This window comes from Crinia signifera, chromosome 11, assembly GCF_055691185.1.
Source record: "Crinia signifera chromosome 11, ASM5569118v1, whole genome shotgun sequence".
In the NCBI taxonomy this organism is placed as follows: Eukaryota; Metazoa; Chordata; class Amphibia; order Anura; family Myobatrachidae; genus Crinia; species Crinia signifera.
Window position 1 is genome coordinate 52,138,884 of NC_139227.1, and position 21,413 is coordinate 52,160,296.

The 21,413-nt window shown below is 51.5% G+C and overlaps 1 protein-coding gene across 2 annotated transcripts in view; it reads left to right on the top strand.

Moving 5' to 3' along the window:
- The window catches only part of TANGO6 (transport and golgi organization 6 homolog), a 94,160-nt gene that overhangs the window by 37,167 nt on the left and 35,580 nt on the right, over positions 1–21,413 (top strand). For both annotated transcript variants that reach the window (XR_014465580.1, XM_083164788.1), the window contains exons 6-7: positions 20,364–20,529; positions 21,326–21,399. Coding sequence is in view for 1 of the 2 variants with exons in the window: in XM_083164788.1 (XP_083020914.1) it covers positions 20,364–20,529; positions 21,326–21,399 (240 nt within the window). In the remaining variant the exon portion in view is untranslated. The remainder of the gene's footprint in view (positions 1–20,363; positions 20,530–21,325; positions 21,400–21,413) is intronic.

Genomic DNA, 21,413 nt, shown 5'->3' on the forward strand with positions numbered 1-21,413 from the left:
TTTGCACTGGATGTCAGTGCGTGTATGTCACATCCGGAGCAATCGCCTATCTCTTTGGTAAAGCCATGAGATCTATCCACTCTTGCATATGGATCAGGATCCACTATGATGGTGGGGAGAACCTCATAGAAACCTAGAATTTGACGGCAGATAAAAACCATTTGGCCCATCTAGTCTGCCCCTTTTTTACCACAGTATTCCAGATGAGGCCGTACCAATGACCTATAAAGTGGCATTATCACTTCTGTTTTTCTGCTACTGATTCCTCACCCTATGCAAGCATTTGACTAGCCTTCCTCATTGCTTTGCTACATTGCTTTCCTGCCTTTAAGTCACTTGAAATAGTAACTCCTAGATCCCTTTCCTCCTCATTAGTTCCATTATAGTACCCTTAATACTATATTGAGCCTTTGGGTTTTTGAGTCCCAAGTGCATAATTTTGCATTTTTTAGCATTAAACTGTAGTTGCCATGCTCTTGATCAATTCTCTAGTTTACCTAGATCATCAGTCATTTGATTTACCCCTCCTGGTGTGTCTACTCTGTTATATGTCGGTACTTGTTTCCTATCTGGGCGCCCACGATCAAAATCGCGGTCATCGGGGGTAAAAATCGCGGGCATCGCGGGTAAATTGGGATGGCCGCGATGCCCGCGATTACCGCGATTTTCCCATAGGGAACAATGTTAAAAATCCTGATTGACCGCGATTTTACTGTTAAATGCCTCAATGGACCAGATTTGGGTCCAAATAGGGCAAATTAACCCTTAAATGTCCCCCCCAATTTTTGACGCCACCCCACGATCGACGCCAACCCGAAGCGTGGCGAGCGCAGCGAGCCCGCGAGGGGCGGCGGTACGCGTCCTCCGACCTTTTCATGCCCTACTATCCACTAGGGCGTGGTGTGAGAATATAATAGTGTGGCGAGCGCAGCGAGCCCCGCGAGGGGACGCGGATACCTTCACTGTGAAGGCCGCGAGGGGACGCCCATAACTTTGAAGGTATCCGCGTCCCCTCGCGGGGCTCGCTGCGCTCGCCACGCTTCGGGCTCGGTGGCTCGCTGCGCTCGCCACACTATTATATTCTCACACCACGCCCTAGTGGATAGTAGGGCATGAAAAGGTCGGAGGACGCGTACCGCCGCCCCTCGCGGGCTCGCTGCGCTCGCCACGCTTCGGGTTGGCGTCGATCGTGGGGTGGCGTCAAAAATTGGGGGGGACATTTAAGGGTTAATGGGCTCTGTGGCCCATTTAACATTGATTCCTATGGCCAAATCGGGTGGATTGAGGCATTTAACAGTAAAATCGGGTCCATCGCGGCTTTTAACATTGATTCCTATGGGAAATCGTGAGCATCGCATCGCGGGCATCGCGGGTACATTTATGGCCGGCCGCGACGCGACCGACACGATTTCCAAGTTTAACATTGGTTTCAATGGGAAATCGCGGGCATCGCGTCGGTCGCGTCGCGGCCATACATAAATGTACCCGCGATGCCCGCGACGGGCGCCCAGATAGGAAACAAGTACCTATATGTCTACTCTGCATATCTTTGTGTCCTCTACAAAAAGGCATACTTTTCCTTCATTACCATTTGCAATGTCACTAACAAAGATATTAAAGAGCACTGGTCCAAATACAGATCCCTAGGGTACTCCTCTGGTAACATGTCCCTCCATAGAATGCACTCAATTTACTACAACTGTCTGTTTCCTATAATGCAACCAGGTTCTTATCCATTTAATTGTTTTATAATCCAATTCTACTCTTTCAAGTTTATTTAGCAGTCTGCGATGTGGGACAGTGTCAAATGCCTTACTAAAGTCTAGATATGCAACATCTACAGCCCCCCTCCCCCCTTCATCTATTATTTTGGTCACGAGTCAAAAAAGTCAATAAGGTTTGTTTGGCATGATCTCCCTGCAGTAAAACCATGCTGTTTTGGATCCTGTAAATTGTTTAATTTAAGATATTCCACTATTCTTTCTTTTAATAGTGTTTCCATTAATTTCCCTACTACTGATGTAAGGCTCCCTGGCCTGTCGTTACTTGCTTCTTCTTTGCTTCTGCTTTTGTGCAGTGGAACTACATTTGCTCTTTTCCAGTCCTCTGGAACTGCACCTGTATCTAGTGACTGGTTGAATAAATCTGTTAATGGCGCTACCAGCACATCTTTAAGTTCTTTTAGTATCCTTGGATGTATTATGTCTGGCCCCATTGATTTATCCACTTTCAGTCTTGAGAGTTCTGTTAGGACTTTCTCCTTAGTAAATCTACTTCCATCTACCTTATTTTTATGAATGTCCTTGCAACTTAACTGTGCCTTCTCCTTCTATAGTGAATATGGAGCAAAAATAATGGTACTTGTGTAGTTTCACGGCGTCAGCTCTACGCTGTTTGAATCCAACGTTATCAACATAGCCCTGGCAGCAGCGCTACGCTAAGTTTGTTTGAAGCTACGTTATCAGCGTAGTCCAACCTTACTTCTGTAGTTAAATTGAAGCTACGTTATCAGTGTAGCTCAAGGCTGCCTTACTTGTGTAGTTTAATGGCGGCAGCTTGAACTACGTTGTCAGCGTAGTGACTCCGCGGCAGCCCTGCGGTGACAGGTCATTGTGGCACTTGTAGTTATTATTATTATTATTATAATTTTATTTATAAGGCGCCACAAGTGTTTCGCAGCGCCGTACAAAGGAACAGTACAGGGAGACAAAGCTTGGCATAACATTGAATAAATAACAAAAATACAGTACAAATAAAGAGCGCCACAGTTCAATACACATTACAGCTTAAATGTAAGTAGTGAGGACTCAATCAACATACAACTAGAGGCTTGATGCCAATGATGGAGATGAGTATGCGGACAAAGATGGTCACTGAGTGTTGGAGTATAGGAGAGCTGTGAGTGAAATGTGAAGAGAAGTGGGCTTTGACAACAGGAGGGAAGAGGGCCCTACTCGGAGGAGCTTACAATCTAGTAGGAAGGGGAGACAGACAGATTACAAGAGGTGCAAGCAAGTGGGTGGTGGTTGGATAGCAGGATGTAAACAGGCAAGGGGTCAGAGAACCAGCTGTTTTATGCAATGGATGGGTATGCTCTGATGAATAGGTGAGTTTTTAGTGCCCGTTTGAAGCTTTGCAAGGTCGGGGAGAGTCTAATGGAGCGAGGGAGTGCGTTCCACTGAAGGGGTGCAGCACGGACAAAGTCCTGTACTCTAGCATGGGAAGCAGTGATCAGGGTGGAGGAGAGACGACAGTCGTAAGCCGACCATAGTGGGCTGGAGGGTGTATGAATGGAGATGAGGTTAGAGATATATGGAGCAATGGAATTAGAGATGGCCCTGTATGTGAGTGTGAGGTGTTTGAAGAGGATTCTGTAGGGGAATGGAAGCCAGTGCAGATTTTGTTGAAGGGGAGTGGCAGAATTAGAGCGGCGGGAGAGGAAGATGAGCCTGGCTGCAGCATTGAGGACAGATTTTAGAGGAGCCAGTTGGGATTGAGCGAGGCCGGCGAGGAGAACATTGCAGTAGTCGAGCCGTGAGATGACCAATGAATGGATGATCAGCTTAGTTGCACTCTGTGAGAGAAAGGGCCTGATGCGAGCAAAGTTGCGTAACTGGAACCGGCAAGAATGGGCCAGGGCTTGGATGTGGGGTGCAAAGGAGAGGGAGGAGTCAAGTGACACCCAGGCAGCGGAGTTGGGGAACGGGGCAGATGATGGTGTTGTTAACAGTGATAGAGATATTAGTAGGGGGCATAGCTCTGGGTGGGGGAAAAATAATAAGTTCGGTTTTGTCCATATTCAGTTTCAGAAATCGCTCAGACATCCAGGTGGAGATGGCAGAGAGGCAGTTGGAAACTTGAGAGAAAAGAGTGGGGGACAGCTCAGGAGAGGAGAGGTAGATTTGGGTGTCATCCGCATAGAGGTGATATTGGAAGCCAAAGGAGTTAATGAGTGCACCCAGAGAGGAAGTGTACAGAGAGAACAGAAGGGGGCCAAGGACGGAACCCTGAGGGACCCTGACAGGAAGGATAGAAGGTGGTGAGGTGGAGCTAGAGGCAGAGACTGAGAAGGAACGGTTGAAGAGGTTAGAGGAAAACCATTTGAAGACTGTGCCAGAGAGGACAATGTTTTGGAGTGTGTGGAGGAGGAGATGGTGATCCACAGTGTCAAAGGCAGCAGATAGGTCCAAAAGGATAAGCAGGGAGAAGTGACCCTTGGATTTGGCTGACAGCAGGTCATTGGTGACTTTCACTAGGGCAGTCTCAGTGGAATGAAGTGGGCGAAAGCCAGATTGAAGGGGATCAAGGATGGAGTGGTCAGACAAGTAGCTGGTGAGGCGCCTGTAAACCAGCCGTTCTAGTATTTTGGAGGCAAATGGGAGAAGAGAGATAGGGCGGTAGCTTGTGGGAGATAAAGGGTCCAGGTTTGTTTTTTTAAGAATAGGCGAGACCAGAGCATGTTTGAGTGAGGGAAATATGCCAGTAGAAAGAGATAGGTTAAAGAGGTGAGCAAGGTGGGAGCAGCCAGTGGGGGAGAGGGAACTGAGGAGACGGGAGGGGAGAGGGTCCAAGGGACAGGTAGAGGGGGGAGAGGATGAGATGAGGGAGCGGACTTCCTCAGCTGTATTAGGGCAGAAGGATGACAGAGCAGGGTAGTTGGGAGGGGAGGATGATTGGGGTGGGTGGGCAGCAGTGGCGTAACTATAAATTTTGCTCCCCCCAGCCAAAAAAGTTTCTGCCCCCCCCCCCCCCCCCTTAAACATTACATCACACATCATAATGCCCCTTGCACTGTATGCCACATGCTGTCATTAACCTTACACTATACTCCACACACCTAAGTCACTATGGCCGGAATTTAATGCCGCCTGAGTTCAGTGCAGTGCGAGATGTCTGCTGAATTCTGACGTTTTTTTAAAGGGGAATTAACTTAACAGGCATGGTTTTGCCTTGTAAGTTAATGCCCCTTTAAAAAACGTCATAATTCAGCAGACATCTTGCACTGCACTGAACTCAGGCGGCATTTAATTACACCCTATACTGTATGTCACACATCCTTATGCTTCTTACTCTATAATTAAGACTTCTGTGCGACGAAGCCGCACCGCCGCCAGAAAAAGTGCATGACTGCACTGAGAGGGGGCAAGGATTATTGGGAATAATGCTCCCACAAGCCATGCCTCCCGTTTTCATCACTATGGAGGCATGCTAAGCGCTCTGTGAGCTTCTGGCATGCCCCCAGCCCCTCTGTCTTCCGTGAATAGATGCTCTGTGTAGGCGCAAAATGTCATGGGACAGACAAAAAATCCCTGTCGCATGAAAATCGGTACAGATGGGAAGTACTTTATGCTGACATATGTTAACGCTTGGACACGCAGATGCCGACAAACAGACATATGCTGAAAAATGGACAGATCCTAAAACACTGGCGCTGACAAGCAGATACATGGATGCTGACACAGACACACATGGACACTGACAGATGCCTATACACAGGGATACGCTGACACACGGACTGCACATAGAGACACTGATCCTGACAGACGCGGACATCTAGAGACATAACACAGACACCCAGACACAAATATGCTGACATGTGATGACACAGACACTGACTGTTTTGCATTCCACTGTAGAAAACCAGGGTTTGAAAGGGTTAACTTTATTGTTGTGTTCAGCTCCTGTGCTGAAGCCTGTAGAAGGGGAGGGCTCTGTAACCGGAGTGCAGAGTGCAGGGGAAGAGAAGGCAGCCGCTGGAGCAGGACGCAGGATGGTCAGGAACAGAAAGCAGGGAGAGGGACGATGCTGCAGCTGCCCAGCCTGCGCGGACAGACGGAGGTTGCGAGTGTGCACAGAAACAGTTCTGAACTTCCTACCAGTGTGCTGCTGCTGCTGCTGCTGCTGGGAGGAAGGGGGGGGAGAGACAGGACGGACCTCACCTCAGATATGCAGGTTAGAGAAAGAGACTTCCTGCGCTCCCGGGACTAGGACTGGGTGGATTGGGACACTGTTTTCTCTGCTCCCTGAGGCTCCCTCCATGCTCAGCTTGAATCTTCCCGGCTCCTCTGCTCTGTTTGCCCTCTCCAGCGTGTGACGTGATGACGTCACACGCATAGGAGAAGCTGAGGCAGGGACCAGCAGTCACTGCTGCTTCCTCTGTCAGCGTTCCAGGCCGCGCACCTGCCCGCCCCCCGCCCTCTCATTCGACAGCCGCTGGCACACCCATCCTCCCACTGGACAGCCGCCCACCCATCAAGTAAGGGCAATGTGACAGTCTGACAGTGAGTCTGTCAGACTGTCTTGGCTGCGGCCGTGCAGCGGCCGTCAGCAACACATACTCGCAAAAGCAGCAGCTCACTTTGGCACTCAGTGTGCCGGGCGGGAGCCAGCGCCCACGCAGCCCCCGCTCCTCCAAGCAGTGGCGGGGGCTGCCTTGCACAAGTTACGCCACTGGTGGGCAGCAGGGGGGTATGGGAGGAGATATCATGTCGGATTATCTCAATTTAGAGAGGAAGAAGGAGGCAAAGTCAGTGGCAGTGAGGGATGAAGGGTGGTGCAGGGCGAAGTAGAGTAAAAGTTTCAAAGAGACGTTGGGGATTGGAGGAATGGGAAAAGATGAGAGATTTGAAGAAAGATTGTTTGGCAGAGGAGAGAGCAGCGCTGTAGGAGTAGAGAATAAACTTGAAATGGAGGAAGTCTGCCAGAGAGTGAGATTTCCTCCAGAGGCGTTCAGCAGAGCGCCTAGTTCCATAGAAAAATAGCAGCCCAGCACACCGCTAACAAAGGGGGCGTCTAAAGTAGACACTCCGGCACACCGCTAACAAAGGGGACGTCTAAAGTAGACACCCCTGCAAACCGCTAACAAACACTAAAAGTACAGGGTCGTCAAAATTTTGACGCTGTAAGCGTCTTAATTTAGATGCTAACAAAGGGTGCATCTAATGTTAGACGCCCTAGCGTCCTCCCAACCTTTTCATGCCCCCACTATCCACGTCGGCGTGGAGTTGATTTCATAAAGTGTGGCGAGTGCAGCGGATTACTTCGCATGTATTCCGCGTCCCCTCGTGGGGCTCGCCACGCTTCGGGCTCGCCACACTTTATAAAATTAACTCCACGTCGACGAGGATAGTGGGGGTATGGAAAGGTCGGGAGAAAGCGTAATGCATCCCCTCGCGGGGCTCGCTGTGCTTGCCACGCTTTGGGCTGGCGTGGTTGATGGGGGTGTTTCGGGAACACAGTCACACCAGCCGCTGTTTCTGACAGAGACGCTACTTCTGACTAACTATGATGATTACACTAGTCGTGGGAACACTACCCCGATTCTGACAGGGACGCTAAGCTAACTACGTAGCTGCTGCCGTGAAACTACACAAGTACCAAAATAATTATTTAGATCTGCAATTGCCTTGTCTCCCTCCACCAAATTCTCAGTGTCTGTCCGAAGTAGTCTTATTCCTCCATTTGAATTTTTCCTTTCACTTATATACTTAAAAATAGTTTTGCTTCCTTTCTCTTTCCTCCACTAGGTGACACTGGAGAGTTACAGTGGGGAATAGAAGGGCGACAACAGGGAGCTTGGGCACTTTAGGGTACTTGTTTCCTATCTGGGCGCCCAGGTTTTCTACGTACGGCACCGTACTGAAATCGGATCGCATCGCATCGTACACATACACGATATTGAACGATGCGATGCGATGCGATGCGATTTCCCATAGGAAACAATGTTAAATGGCTCAATTTAGCCAAATTATCATAGGAACAATAGTAAATGGGCCAAAAACACCCCTGAACATTGAAATGTCCCCCCAAAAGTAGTTGACGCCACCCCGCCATCAACGTGAACCCGAAGCGTGGCGAGCGCAGCGAGCCCGCGAGGGGCGGCGGTACGCGTCCTCCGACCTTTTCATGCCCTACTATCCACTAGGGCGTGGAGTGAGAATAGAATAGTGTGGCGAGCGCAGCGAGCCACCGAGCCCGAAGCGTGGCGAGCGCAGCGAGCCCCGCGAGGGGACGCGGATACCTTCACAGTTATACGCGTCCCCTCGCGGGCTTCCCAGGTGTCCATGGCGACGCGGACACCTGGGAAGCCCGCAAAGGGACGCGTTTACCTGTGAAGGTATCCGCGTCCCCTCGCGGGGCTCGCTGCGCTCGCCACGCTTCGGGCTCGGTGGCTCGCTGCGCTCGCCACACTATTCTATTCTCACTCCACGCCCTAGTGGATAGTAGGGCATGAAAAGGTCGGAGGACGCGTACCGCCGCCCCTCGCGGGCTCGCTGCGCTCGCCACGCTTCGGGTTCACGTTGATGGTGGGGTGGCGTCAACTACTTTTGGGGGGACATTTCAATGTTCAGGGGTGTTTTTGGCCCATTTACTATTGTTCCTATGATAATTTGGCTAAATTGAGCCATTTAACATTGTTTCCTATGGGAAATCGAATCGGATCGCATCGCATCGCATCGCATCGTTCAATATCGTGTATGTGTACGATGCGATGCGATCAGATTTCACTACGGAGAATAGCATGGTGCTCAATTTACTTAGTGGGCGCCCAGATAGGAAACAAGTACCCACTTTAGAATAAATTAACAGTGACTAACTCCTCCCCTTCTACTTCCTCTCCTAGGCAGTCTTAGCATGTGCCCTACGGGAGCTGGGTGCATTCATTGCTCAGTCCTGGGCTTTTTTAATTTTAGATGATCTGCAATCAGCAGGAGGACAGGCAGGTAGCCCCCTGTCCCTACCTGCCTGCGACGAGGGCGCTGTCGGCCGGTCCGGTCGCAGCTGCACGCAGCTCGCCTCCGGTACCCGGCTGCAGGATCCACAGATCCTGAGGTCCCGTCGCCGCTGCACGCAGCGCGCCTGGAGGACCTGTCAGCACGCCGCACCCGACAGCTATGGCAGGGGTAATTATAACGCTGATCCCCTGCTAGCGGGAGATTCAGCGAAAGAGACGTGGCAATGCACTTTTAAATACAGCGCCGTAAGCGAGGAGCGGAGCATAGGCGTGCGGCATGCTGGGCACTTCCACGTCCTCCTTCTTTAAGGAGCGGCAGCCATTGAGCAGCAGCGTGATCCGCGGCTCCCTCCAGGCGGCTGAAAAGTGCAGGTGACCCTGGTACAGTGAGTCACAGCGGGACATAGGAGGTCAGGGCGGCTTGGATGGTGTCCAAAAAGGTCCCTTAGCCGGCGCAGGTTATATTTATATACAGTGCGCGTCTCTGGCTTGTGGCAGACTCTGCCTTAAATACTCTCCTGTCCGGTGCTTAACCTCTCTCTCTCCTCTCTGTTGGATGATTGATGAGTGTATGATGGCTGGTGGGGCTCCTAAAAAGATTGCTTGCAAAAAGTGCAGCACCAAGTTCACCCCACAGGCTGAGGGCGCCATTTTATGTCCCCCATGTGCTGCAGCCCCAGTCCCCCCGCCTGCTGCAGCGGGGCAGGATACTCCTGTATGGGCTTCCCAATTGTCCACAGTGATTTCTCAGCTAGCTTCTGAGTTATCGGCAGCCAGACAAGACAGGGATACAGCCAGGGATCAACAGGCAGAGTTAACCTCTGCTGTTGAGGGTCTGTCTAGAGCATTACATGCAGACACCCCAGTACCCCCTCCCCCTAGACTGGCTCCTGCTAATAGGATTTTTCCTCAGGTCCCTCTGTTAGATGATACAGATGATGACATGCTAGATCTGGAGGAGGGTGAATTTAATGAGCCTGAGGCTCCAGTTATACAGGACACTGATTTCCCCTCTCAGTGTTTAGAGGACTTAATACAAGCAGTCCGTTTAACCCTCAATGTCTCTGAGGAGGAGAGGCCTGCTGCGCGTCCCTCAGTTTTTGCTAAAAAGCAGAAACAGACTGCATGCTTCCCAGCCTCAGAAAAGCTGGATGATCACCTGCAAAAAGCTTGGTTACACCCTGACAAAAAGTTTCAGGTGTCCCAAAGGTTTTTCACTTCCTATCCCTTTTTTAAAGATGCTAGGAAGTCCTGTGAAATGCCCCCTGCTGTAGACTCTTCGGTATCACGCTTGTCTAAAAAGACAGTACTGCCCATACCAGGAGCCTCTACCCTCAAGGATGTCTCTGACAGACGGTTAGAGAGCACCCTGAAGAATATTTATTCAGCCGCAGGTCTTTTATAAAGGCCGGCCCAGGTGGGCTGTTGGGTCAATAGGGCCATGGAGGTCTGGGCATCCCAGGTTGCCTCCTCTCTAGACCCAGGTGCAGGCCATATGTTTCTTCTAGTTGAGTACATACGTGAGGCTGCAGGATACTTAGTTGAAGCCTCTTCAGACGTCTGTATGCTGGCAGCTCGTGTCTCTGCCCTTTCAGTTTCAGCTCGCAGCACTCTTTGGTTGAGACAGGGGAATGCGGCCACCGACTCCACAAAGGCGGTGGAAGCATTACCCTTTGCTGGTGAGGCGCTCTTCGGTCCAGAGTTGGACAAGATGATCTCACAGGCTATGGGGGGTAAGTCGCAATTTCTTCTGCGGTAGACGTCAGGGGCCCCAGGGATAACATTGGGGTCTAGGAGTGACGTCACGACCAATCCAGCACCAGAAAGGTTAAAAACTTCTGGCTGCTCAGAGACAGCCCCTGGGCTCTCACCTCCTATACCCCGCCTCCCAGGCTAGTCAGTTTTTATCGTGCTGGCAGGAGCCAACACGCATTTAAAAGGTGCTGCTATAATAGCAGCATAAAACTTTTTTAACTTTTTTTTTTATTCTGATTTTTACACTGACCGGAGTCAGTGACAGAGCAGCAGCGCCGGGGGTCTTATAGACCCCCGCACTGTGCTCCATCACCCAGGACCCGGCAGCCGCACACCACCCACGTGGCTCCCACAGCGGGGGTGTTCAGCTGGCTCTGAAGCACTGAAGAGCACAGTCGCGACGGGGACCGGGACGTCAGCGGTGAGCACCGCTTACAGGTAACGCGCTCCCCCGCGCATTTCTAATGGCGGCTGAGCAGTTCGGCGAATGGGGATCGCCGGGCTGCACTAGCAAGCGGCAGAACCACCGCCTCTTGTAGTGTTGTGCACTCTGTCCCGCTGGACCACCAGGGAGACTTTTGAGTGTGGGCAGTGGCGTCGGTACGCGGGGCCGCCCGGCAAGCGCCGGATCCCCGCCATTTTACCGGCGCCACATGAGTCATAAAATCCCGGCTGCCATTTGCTAGTAGGGGGAGGGAGCCTCTCCTCACACAGCCCCTCCCCCGGAGACAGGAGCTAGGATGTACCCACGGGGTTTCCAGCCCTGATCTCTTCCTGCCTGTTTGCTGCACGTGTTGGAAGGACACAGAGAGCTCTCTGCCAGTCTGGAGTTCCATCTCTTCACGGCCGGGCCATCTGGGCAAATCCCCCCTGTACCTCTCCTTCAAGGACACCAGGTTACAGTAATTTATGCTCCTGCCGGCCTTTGTGCTTTGCGGAGCCCAGTGCCAGGTTTTTTATTTTGCATTGTATACCCCGTCCGTGTGCTGTGTCTCATATTGTCTTGACACTATCACTGCCTGTCAGAAAGTATATTGTGTTAAATGTTACAGTCAGCTGCCTCTTGTACAATGTCGGAGGAGAGCGGTGACGACACATGGGCCCCTATATTGGTGTCCTGCACACGTTGCAGAGCGGGTGTACCCCAGCTTGTAGAGGGGTTATGCTTACAATGTATAAAGACGCATGCACAGCTCCCTGTGGCAGCTTCCTCGCGGGAACCTGCTTGGGCCCAGCTTACCCAGGTCATGTCGCAGTTAATAGACGAGCTCTCTTCTGCACCATCCCTGCAGCCGGGACCATCCGTGTCTCGGCCATGTGCGCCCCCCCCCCCGAGGAGCCTGCATGGGCGGGTGCTTTGGCAGACTCAGTTCAGGGCATCCGTGCCTCTTTAAAGGGTAAAACCCGTAAGCCCCGGGGTGGGGAGATTCCTTCTACCCTCACCCATCAGGATACTGATGCAGATGATACTGATGAGGAGGAGGATCAGCTGGTTCACGACACAGTCTACGCAGATGCTGATGACACCTCTAGAGGGGACATAACAGCAAAAGTCGATGTAGGGGCCCTGGTAATTGTGGTTAGAGACGTGTTAAATTTACAGGAGGTCTCTGAACCCGCACAGTCTGTGGGCCCATCTTTTAAGCGTCACAAGCAGACGCGGTCAGTGTTCCCTAACTCTTCTGAGCTAGAGGATGTCCTTGGGGAGGCCTGGGTGTTACCAAATAGGAAGTTTCCGCTCCCTAAGCAGTTTAATTCCTTGTACCCTCTCCCTCCAGAGGATAGAGTTCGCTGGGAGACTTCTCCCAAAGTGGATGCACATATCGCTAAGATTGTGCGTTCCAGTACTTTACCCATTCCAACCGCCTCTCTTAAAGATGCAGCTGACAGAAAGTTGGAGAACTTTCTTAAGCTAATTTTTACAACAACTGGGGCGGTTGCACGGCCTACCCTGGCATCTGCCTGGGTGGCGAAGGCCATGGTAAAATGGATTTCTCTCCTCACTAATAGTATTACTGAGGGAGATAGTGTAGATGACATGTTTCCTATTCTTGACATCATGCATCAGGCTGCACTATATTTGGGAGAGGCTGCATTAGATGCAGCCACTCTTACTTCAAGAGCATCTGCCTCGACAGTGGCGGCACGACGATCCCTGTGGCTTCGCTCTTGGAAAGTGGATACTGAGTCCAAACAAACTCTAGAGGCATTACCCTTTGCGGGTTCTCCATTGTTTGGATCAGAGCTGGACAAAATCGTGGCCACGGTGGCTGCCTCAAAGGCGGCTTTCCTGCAATCCACTCCTGCTCCACGTCCTCGACCGGCGTTCCAGTCCTTTCGTTTCCAGGGCAGGGGTAGGGGACAGTCGTTCACAAAGACTCAGGCCCAACCCTCAAAGCCCTCTAGGGCCAGGGGAAAACGTCCCTGGCCCACTAGACGTGCTGAACATAAACCCTAGTATAAGCCCTCGGCATGATGGGCCGGCGCTCCACCTGGGGGATCCCAGGGTGGGGGGTCGCCTGCTTCAGTTTTCGGACATGTGGCTGGAATCCACGACAGATGCTTGGGTTCGATGTAGTCTCCAAAGGCTATTCTATAACCTATTCTATAACCTTTCGCCGTCGACCACCAAGCTCGTTCTTTTCAACAAGTTCTCCCAAGGACTTGGAAAAGCGCGTAGCCCTGGAACAGGCCATACAAAAACTACTGTCAGCAGGTGTCATTGCCCCCGTTCCAGTGTCGCAACAAGGCACAGGTTTCTACGCCAGTCTTTTCTTGGTGCGGAAGCCCAATGGGACCTTCCGTCCCATTTTAAATCTAAAGAGGCTAAACAAATTCCTCCGGGTCCCGAAGTTCAAGATGGAGACCTTGCGGTCCATTGTGCTGGCGTTGCAACCAGGGGACTACATGGCATCCCTCGACATACAAGATGCGTATCTGCATGTACCCATCAAACAAGAACACTGGCGGTTCCTCAGGTTTGCGCTGCAGGACCGTCATTTTCAATTTGAGGCACTACCTTTCGGCCTGGCTACAGCTCCCCGGGTGTTTACGAAGGTCATGGCAGTGATGTGCAGTGCTCTTCGCCACCAGGGTGTTCGGATTCTCCCATACCTGGACGATCTGTTGATCCTGGCTCAGTCGCCTCAGGTTCTCCAGGCACACTTGACCAAAGTCACGGCTGGATAATCAATTGGCCAAAGTCATCCATAGTCCCTACTCAATCCATGATTCACCTAGGGGCCCTGTTGGACACAGTAAATCAGCGGATTTACTTGCCGGAGATTCGCCGCAAGGCCCTACAGTCCCGGGTTCAACATCTTCTCTCGCTCAGGTGTGTCTCAATCCATGCCTGCATGAGGGTGCTGGGCTCCATGGTCTCTACCTTCGACATGGCAGAGTACGCACAGTTCCACGCTCGCCCATTACAGCGGGAAATTCTAAGGAAATGGCCGGGGTCATACTCCAACATACGGTCACACCTGATTGTCTTATCACCGGCAGCTCGGAGTTCCCTATCATGGTGGCTTCTAGATCAGAAGGGAGGCCTTTTTGGATTCAAAGGTGGACTCTCCTCACCACAGATGCCAGTCTTCGTGGTTGGGGAGCAGTCACATGTCAGAAATCCTTTCAGGGGCTTTGGACTCCACAGGAATCCTTGCTATCAATCAACATTCTCGAACTGAGGGCTGTCTTACTAGCTCTCCGCCAGGTAGATGCTCTGTCAGCCCAGTGTCCGTTCGCTCTCATGTATGCCTTTACCCCATTTTCGCTCCTTCTCCGAGTTCTTCGCAAATTGAAGGCAGAAGGGGGCACGTTGATCTTGGTGGCCCCTCATTGGCCTCGGAGGATCTGGTTCTTGTTAAAAGCTAAAGGCTTTAATTCACGGGTGATTTCGACTATGCTCAGAGCTCGTAGGCCTTCTTCGGCCGGTACTTATCATCGCATCTGGCGGGCTTACTTTTCCTGGTGTAGCTCCCGCCAGTTTAATCCAAAAACCTATCGTTTGTCTCGAATTCTGTCCTTTCTGCAAAAGGGTTTAGAGGTCGGCCTTCGACTGTCCTCACTAAAGGTACAGGTGTCGGCCTTGTCTATTCTATTTCGAAGGAGGCTGGCGTTGTTGCAGGACGTCCGCACTTTCTTGCAGGCGGTTTTGCGAATCCAACCTCCGTTTGTCCACCCGTTGCTCCATGGGATCTTTCTCTGGTTCCTAAGGCTCTACAGGGCCCCCCTTTTGAAACATTGCGATCAGTGGATCTACCTAGACTTACATGGAAAACTGTTTTTCTGCTGGCCATTGCTTCGACCAGGAGGGTTTCAGATTTATCGGCTCTGTCCTGTCAGTCTCCTCTCCTGGTTTTCCACCCTGACAGGGCGGTCCTTCGAACAGTCCCTTCACACCTTCCCAAGGTGTTGTCCAAATTTCACGTTAATCAGGAGATAGTGGTCCCAGCCTTTCGTGGGCCGGAGGCTTCTCCTTAACAGCGATTCCTAGATGTAGTGCGGGCGTTACGTATCTATGTCCGCCGTACTAAAGCACTTAGGAAATCTAACTCTCTCTTTGGATTTCAGAAAAGAGGTTGGCCTGCTACGAAGCAGACCATTGCCCGGTGGCTAAGGTCTGTCATCAAACAAGCTTACTTGGGTGCCGCCCTTCCGGTTCCGACGGGGGTCTGGGCTCATTCCACGAGATCTGTGGGTGCGTCTTGAGCTGTTAGGGGTGATGCGACAGCAGAGCAACTCTGCAAGGCCTCGACTTGGTCGTCCCCTCATACTTTCTTACGCTTCTATGCGTTTGATACGTTTACCTCACAAGACTCGGCATTTGGCCGGAGTGTATGGGCTGAGGCCCAGGCGTGCCCCCACCCATAGGTGGCTGCTTTAGGACATCCCAATGTTATCCCTGGGGCCCCTGACGTCTACCACAGAAGAAAATGATATTTATGTCTTACCTGTTAAATATCTTTCTTCGAGGACGTCAGGGGCCACAGGGATCCCTCCCTGGCGCGCCTGCTTCAAGATATTAACATTCAGAGTTACTCCGTTGAGTCAACTTAGTTAAAATTTCCTCTGTTGTTACAGTTATGGTTTCTCTATTGAACAACCACACACACACACACACATATATTTGTTGAATGTGTTTCTGTACGGGTTTCTCTTCCTACTATCTTGTCTCCTGCCTGGCTTGGGAAAAAAACTGACTAGCCTGGGAGGCGGGTATAGGAGGTGAGAGCCCAGGGGCTGTCTCTGAGCAGCCAGAAGTTTTTAACCTTTCTGGTGCAGGATTGGTCGTGATGTCACTCCTAGACCCCAATGTTATCCCTGTGGCCCCTGACGTCCTCGAAGAAAGATATTTAACAGGTAAGATATAAATACCATTTTCTGCCTACAGCAGCCCCTCCCCCACGCAGGTCCTTCTTAACTGCAGGAGGGCAGTCCTTTCGTTCCTTCCGACCCACCCCCAGATTCAGGGGCAGGTCACGTGGAACTGCTTCCAGTTCTAGAGGATTCCCTAGGCAGAAGTTCGGCCAGCGCACCCATCCTGGATGCAAAGGTTACCTCCAAGCCCTCTGCATGACTCTCCCAGTCCCTGCCCGGAGCGCAGAGTGGGAGGCCGTCTGTTGTTTTACCAGCACGTTGGTCCATGTCCTGCCAGGACGCATGGGTAAAGGACCTGGTGGCAGTAGGCTACAAGATAGACTTCTTGTTGCCTCCTCCTCTACGTTTTTTTTTCCCCCACATTGCCAGCTTCTCCCGAGAAAAGCAGAGCACTACAGGCTTCCATTCACAAACTCAGGGACATGGAGGTTGTTATCCCAGTCCCAGACTCCGAGAGGTCAAGGGGTTTCTATTCCAGCCTGTTTCTGGTTCCCAAACCGGACGGCTCGGTGAGGCCCATCTTGAATTTGAAGCAGCTCAATACGTTTCTGCGGTTCACCTGTTTCAAGATGGAGTCTCTGCAGTCAGTCATTACAGGCCTGGAGGCGGGGGAGTTTCTCGTATCCATTGATATAAAAGATGCATACCTGCACATCCCCATCTGGCCTCCTCACCAGGCCTACCTTCGGTTTGCCGTTCAGAGCTGTCACCTACAGTTCAGAGCCCTTCCCTTCGGCCTCTCATATGCGCCCCGGGTATTTACCAAGGTCATGGCAGTCATGATGGAAATGCTCAGGGAGTTACCATTTTCCCTTACTTGGACGACCTTCTGTTGAAGGCTCCGTCCAAGGAGATCCTGCTGCACAACATCCAGCTGACACGTCAGACTCTGGAGTCCCATGGCTGGATGCTTAATATCCAGATGTCGCAACTGACCCCCTTGCAGAGGATTTTGTTCCTGGGGAGATGACCTTGGACACTGTCCAAAGAAGGGTTTTCCTCCCAGGGGACAAGATATTGTCCTTGCAGGAATCGGTTCGCCTGGTGCTGCAGCACTGGAAGGTATCAGTCCTACTCTGCACAAGGCTGTTGGGAAAGATGGTTGCCACGTTCGAGGCGGTGCAGTACGGACGTGGCTCGACTCCAGCAACCTGCAGGAGGGACGGAGGTTCGCCATACAAACTGGACGTTCCTCACCACAGACGCCAGCCTCAGGGGCTGGGGAGCGGTCACGCTGGGTCTCCACTTCCAGGGACTGTGGAAGCACAGATGTCCATCAATGTGCTGGAACTCCGAGCGGTGTACTACGCCCTCCTTCAAGCGGAAGTCATTCTCCGGAACAAGGACATCAGAGTGCAGTCAGACAACGCCACGGCTGTGGCCTACATAAACAAACAGGAAGGCACTCGCAGCCGTGCAGCGATGAGAGAAGTGAAGAGGATTCTGCTCTGGGTGCAGGAGCACGCGCGGTCCGTGTCTGCCATTTTCATACCATGAACCCCCGGGTCTTCCAGACCTTGATTCGTCGGTGGGGATGTCCTCAGATAGACATGATGGCCTCCAGACACAACCATCAGTTGCCCCGGTACTGCGCTAGGACAAGAGATCCTCAGGCAGTGGACGCTCTCACCGACCTTTGGACGGATCAGTACCTCCACATCTTCCCTCCATTGCTTCTCATTCCTCGGATTCTACAGAGAATCCGCAGGGAATCGGTAACAGTGCTGTTAATTGCTCCGGACTGGCCTCGCCGGTCGTGGTACGCGGTTCTAACAGGCCTGTTAGTAGACGAGCCCGTGGCCTCTTCCACTCTGCGACAACCTGCTAACACAGGGTCCGTTCACCTGTCCAAACTTACAACATCTACATTTGACGGCATGGCTGTTGAAAGGTCCATTCTGAGAAAAGCAGGGATTCCGCAGGCAGTGATCCCTACCATGATAGGAGCCAGAAAACAGGTTACCTCTGTGCATTACCATCGCATATGGAGGGCCTATGTGGCCTGGTGCAAGACCAGGAGGGTCTCTCCTGTGAATTTCAAATTGTCCCGTTTGCTTTTATTTTTACAGAAGGGCCTTTCCTCAGGACTCCGGCTGTGGTCCTTGAAGGTACAGGTATCCGCTCTCTCTATTTTTTTCCAGAGAAAGCTGGCGCTTCTTCCTCAGGTTCAGCCTTTCTTCCAAGGGGTGTTGCGGCTGCAACCTCCCTTCAAGCCACCCACAGCACCGTGGGACTTGGACCTGGTCTTGACCTTCCTCCAGTCCTCCCCTTTTGAACCCATGGAGACAGTCTTATTGCTGGCCTTGGCCACGGCCAGAAGGGTGTCTGAGCTGAGTGCTCTCTCTTGTAAGGCACCCTTCTTGCGTTTCCACGAGGATAGAGCGGAGCTGCGCACCTCTAGTGGTTTTCTCCCAAAGGTGGTCTCGGCATTCCACATTAACCAACCTATTGTGGTGCCAGCCTTTCGGGAGGAATCGGATGAGTCTAGAGCGCTGGACGTGGTCCGGGCCTTGCGCATATACGTTGCCAGAACGGAGTCTGTGCGTAAGTCAGATGCTCTTTTTGTCCTATATGACTCCCTGCGTCCTCAATGGCGCTCCTCCAAGCAGGCCTTGGCCAGGAGGATCAGGCTGACAATTCGTCAGGCTTATGTGGCTTCCTCTAGAGTGCCACCGTCTTCTATCTCCGCCCATTCAACACGGTCGGTGGGTACCTCCCTGGGCGGCTGCCCGTGGAGTTTCTATTCAAGATCTCTGTAGAGCGGCTACTTGGTCTGGCCGCAGGACCTTTGTCCGATATTATAAATTTGACACATTTGCGGCAACTGCTTTGCGGTTTGGCCGTTCTGTGTTAAGGGGCTCTCAGCATCATCCCACCCGTGTTGGGAGCTCTGGGATGTCCCCACTGTAACTCTCCAGTGTCACCTAGTGGAGGAAAGGGAAAAGGGGATTTTGTACTTTGAGAAAAGGATTTAACAGTGACTCCATAGGTGACACTGGACGCCCACCCGACGCTGTCTCGTTTATTGCTGTTTCAGGTTTGATCAGTTACCAGAGGTTATGAGACTTTTGTACTTAGCCTTCATTCTAAGTTTCCCCGCAATTATGGGTGTGTTCATTCTGTTATGAGTGATGTTTCTCAAACTATGTTTTCACTCTATGTGAGTGTGTGTGACTTGTTATGTTATGTTTAACCTCCTCTTGGAAGTGTGTTTTTCTTTCTTCCAGCTCCCTCTGGGCACATACCTAGACTGCCTAGGAGAGGAAGTAGAAGGGGAGGAGTTAGTCACTGTTAATTTATTCTAAAGTGCCCAAGCTCCCTGTGGTGGCCCTTCTATTCCCCACTGTAACTCTCCAGTGTCACCTATGGAGTCTGAGAAAAGGATTTAACAGTAAGTACAAAATCCCCTTTTATCTACTGACTGAGCCATTTTCTCCTCAGCTTGTGCCTTTGCACAAGCTGAGGAGATCACTTTCTTAGCCTCCTTGCGTTGGGCAAGATACACCTTTGTCGTTATTATTTTAAGTTTGCTTGTATGTCCTAAAGGCCATCTTTTTTGCTTTTACACTAGTTGATACCTCTTTTGTAACCCACACTGGCTTCCTTTTCCTGGTGCTTTTCTTAACCCTTGCCTTTAGTATTGCACTTTTTAATTTTTTTCCACCTCTCCTGCACTCCTTTCAAGTTCTGCCAATCCGCTAATGAATCGCTTAAACATCTCCCCATTTTTGCAAAGTCAGCCTTCCTAAAATGCAACACCTTAGTTTGTGTGTGACTGGAGTTGGACCCTGCCTTGATACTAAACCATACTGCTTGATGGTCACTGGATCCTAGGTTTTCACTCACATATATGTCTGATATCCTGTCACCATTTGTGACTAGTAAATCTAATATTGAGTCTTTGCGAGTAGGTTCCCTCACCAATTGCTTGAGATGCTCCCTGTAGGGAATTTAGAAATTTGCCACTTGTAGTTGATCTTGCAAAAGACTCCTCCTCTGTACACAGTCATTTCTCAGACATCTGAGGAATTGGTGTGACTGGTGCCAGTGCCCATATTACATTCATTCATTAGGGCAGCAGATAAACTGGGCTAGAGGAACCAATCAGTGCAAAGTATTTCAGACTGACTAACTCCCGTGACCCCATGTGAGTGGGTGCCGGACGGCTCCCAGACAGTCGGGATTCCAACAGTCTTTACTCCGACGTCGGAATCCCGACTGCTCCCTCATGGGGGTCCACGACCCCCATAGAGGGAGAATAAAATAGGTGGCGAGCGCAGCTCGCCACCGTGCCCACAGCGTGGCGAGCGTAGCGAGCCAGCAAGGGGCTTCATTGCGCTCCCCCCACTGTGCAGTCGGGATTCCGCTGTCTGAGTAATGACTGTCGGTGAATTATACCACACCCATGTGAGTGGCTGGTGTTGCCAGTATTGGCATAAGTAATTCAGCTGCTTACAGACTGTGCTGCCATTTGTCATTTTTTTGGAGTTTCCAGATCCTGGACTTGCTTCACATCCAGAACATGATGACGGCGCGCCAGTTCCAGAGAGTCGCCACAGAAGCTTTCCTGAAGATGGTGCGGGATCACACCCAGCTGGCGGAGAAATATCTTATTCTACCAATGCTGGAGCCCATATTGCGCTGTGCCATGGTGCAGGCAGGTGAGCGGCTGAGCTGGAAATGCTGGAAGGACACTTAGGAGCCTCTTCCTGTCTGCTGAGGAAATAGTGACACGATAGCATGACATGGAGTGGGGCTCCAGCGGTGTCTTCTGGGTCTGGTGGTTAGCTGATGAGGACCCCCCCCCGGGCTGACCATAACCCCCCCCCTAGTGCCTAGCCCTCACCCTCTGCTGCATAATGTCTGCATGTTACACGCTGACATTTCCCCATACTGAACATACTACTCTGCTGATCTTTTCTCCCCACAGTTTTTAATTTTGGCTCACATAAAGCCAGGCGCACTCTTTACAGCATTCATAAATATGGCGCAAGTGATTTATCTCCTGAGACATTGCTGGAAGTAGCGGAGCAGACAAGGCAGCTGAATGTGTTCTCTCACCATAGACCTGACACTATTATCAGAGCCGCTGTGAGGAATAGACGCAGATCAGCGTTCCAATAGGCGTGAAAATAACTAATAGGAAACAGTCTGATATCAGTAGGTGAATCTCCCCATATTGGCAGAGAGGGCCTGGCCGGAGCTGGGTAAATCTGGGGCGCTTGTTGCTGAATTCTGCCTAGGTGCGCTATCATACCTTGTACTGTGCTCACGTGCAGGAAATACATTCTTATTACAGACTGAAATATAAGTGAGCTGTTACGGGTGGCGAGGCAGCAGGTAGGCCAGATGCAGTGTTAGCGTCGGGTCACAGAGTCGTCTTTCTGGCACTGTACTGGTCACATCCTTTCCTGACTCTCTTCCCTGGTCACATCCTTTCCTGTCTCTCTGTCCTAGATAAGCCTGCCACCCCGGGCGAGACGCTGGTATCGGAGGTGGAGCTGGCTCAGTGCGTGGAGGACGTCGTTAAGGTGAGGAAGTTGGC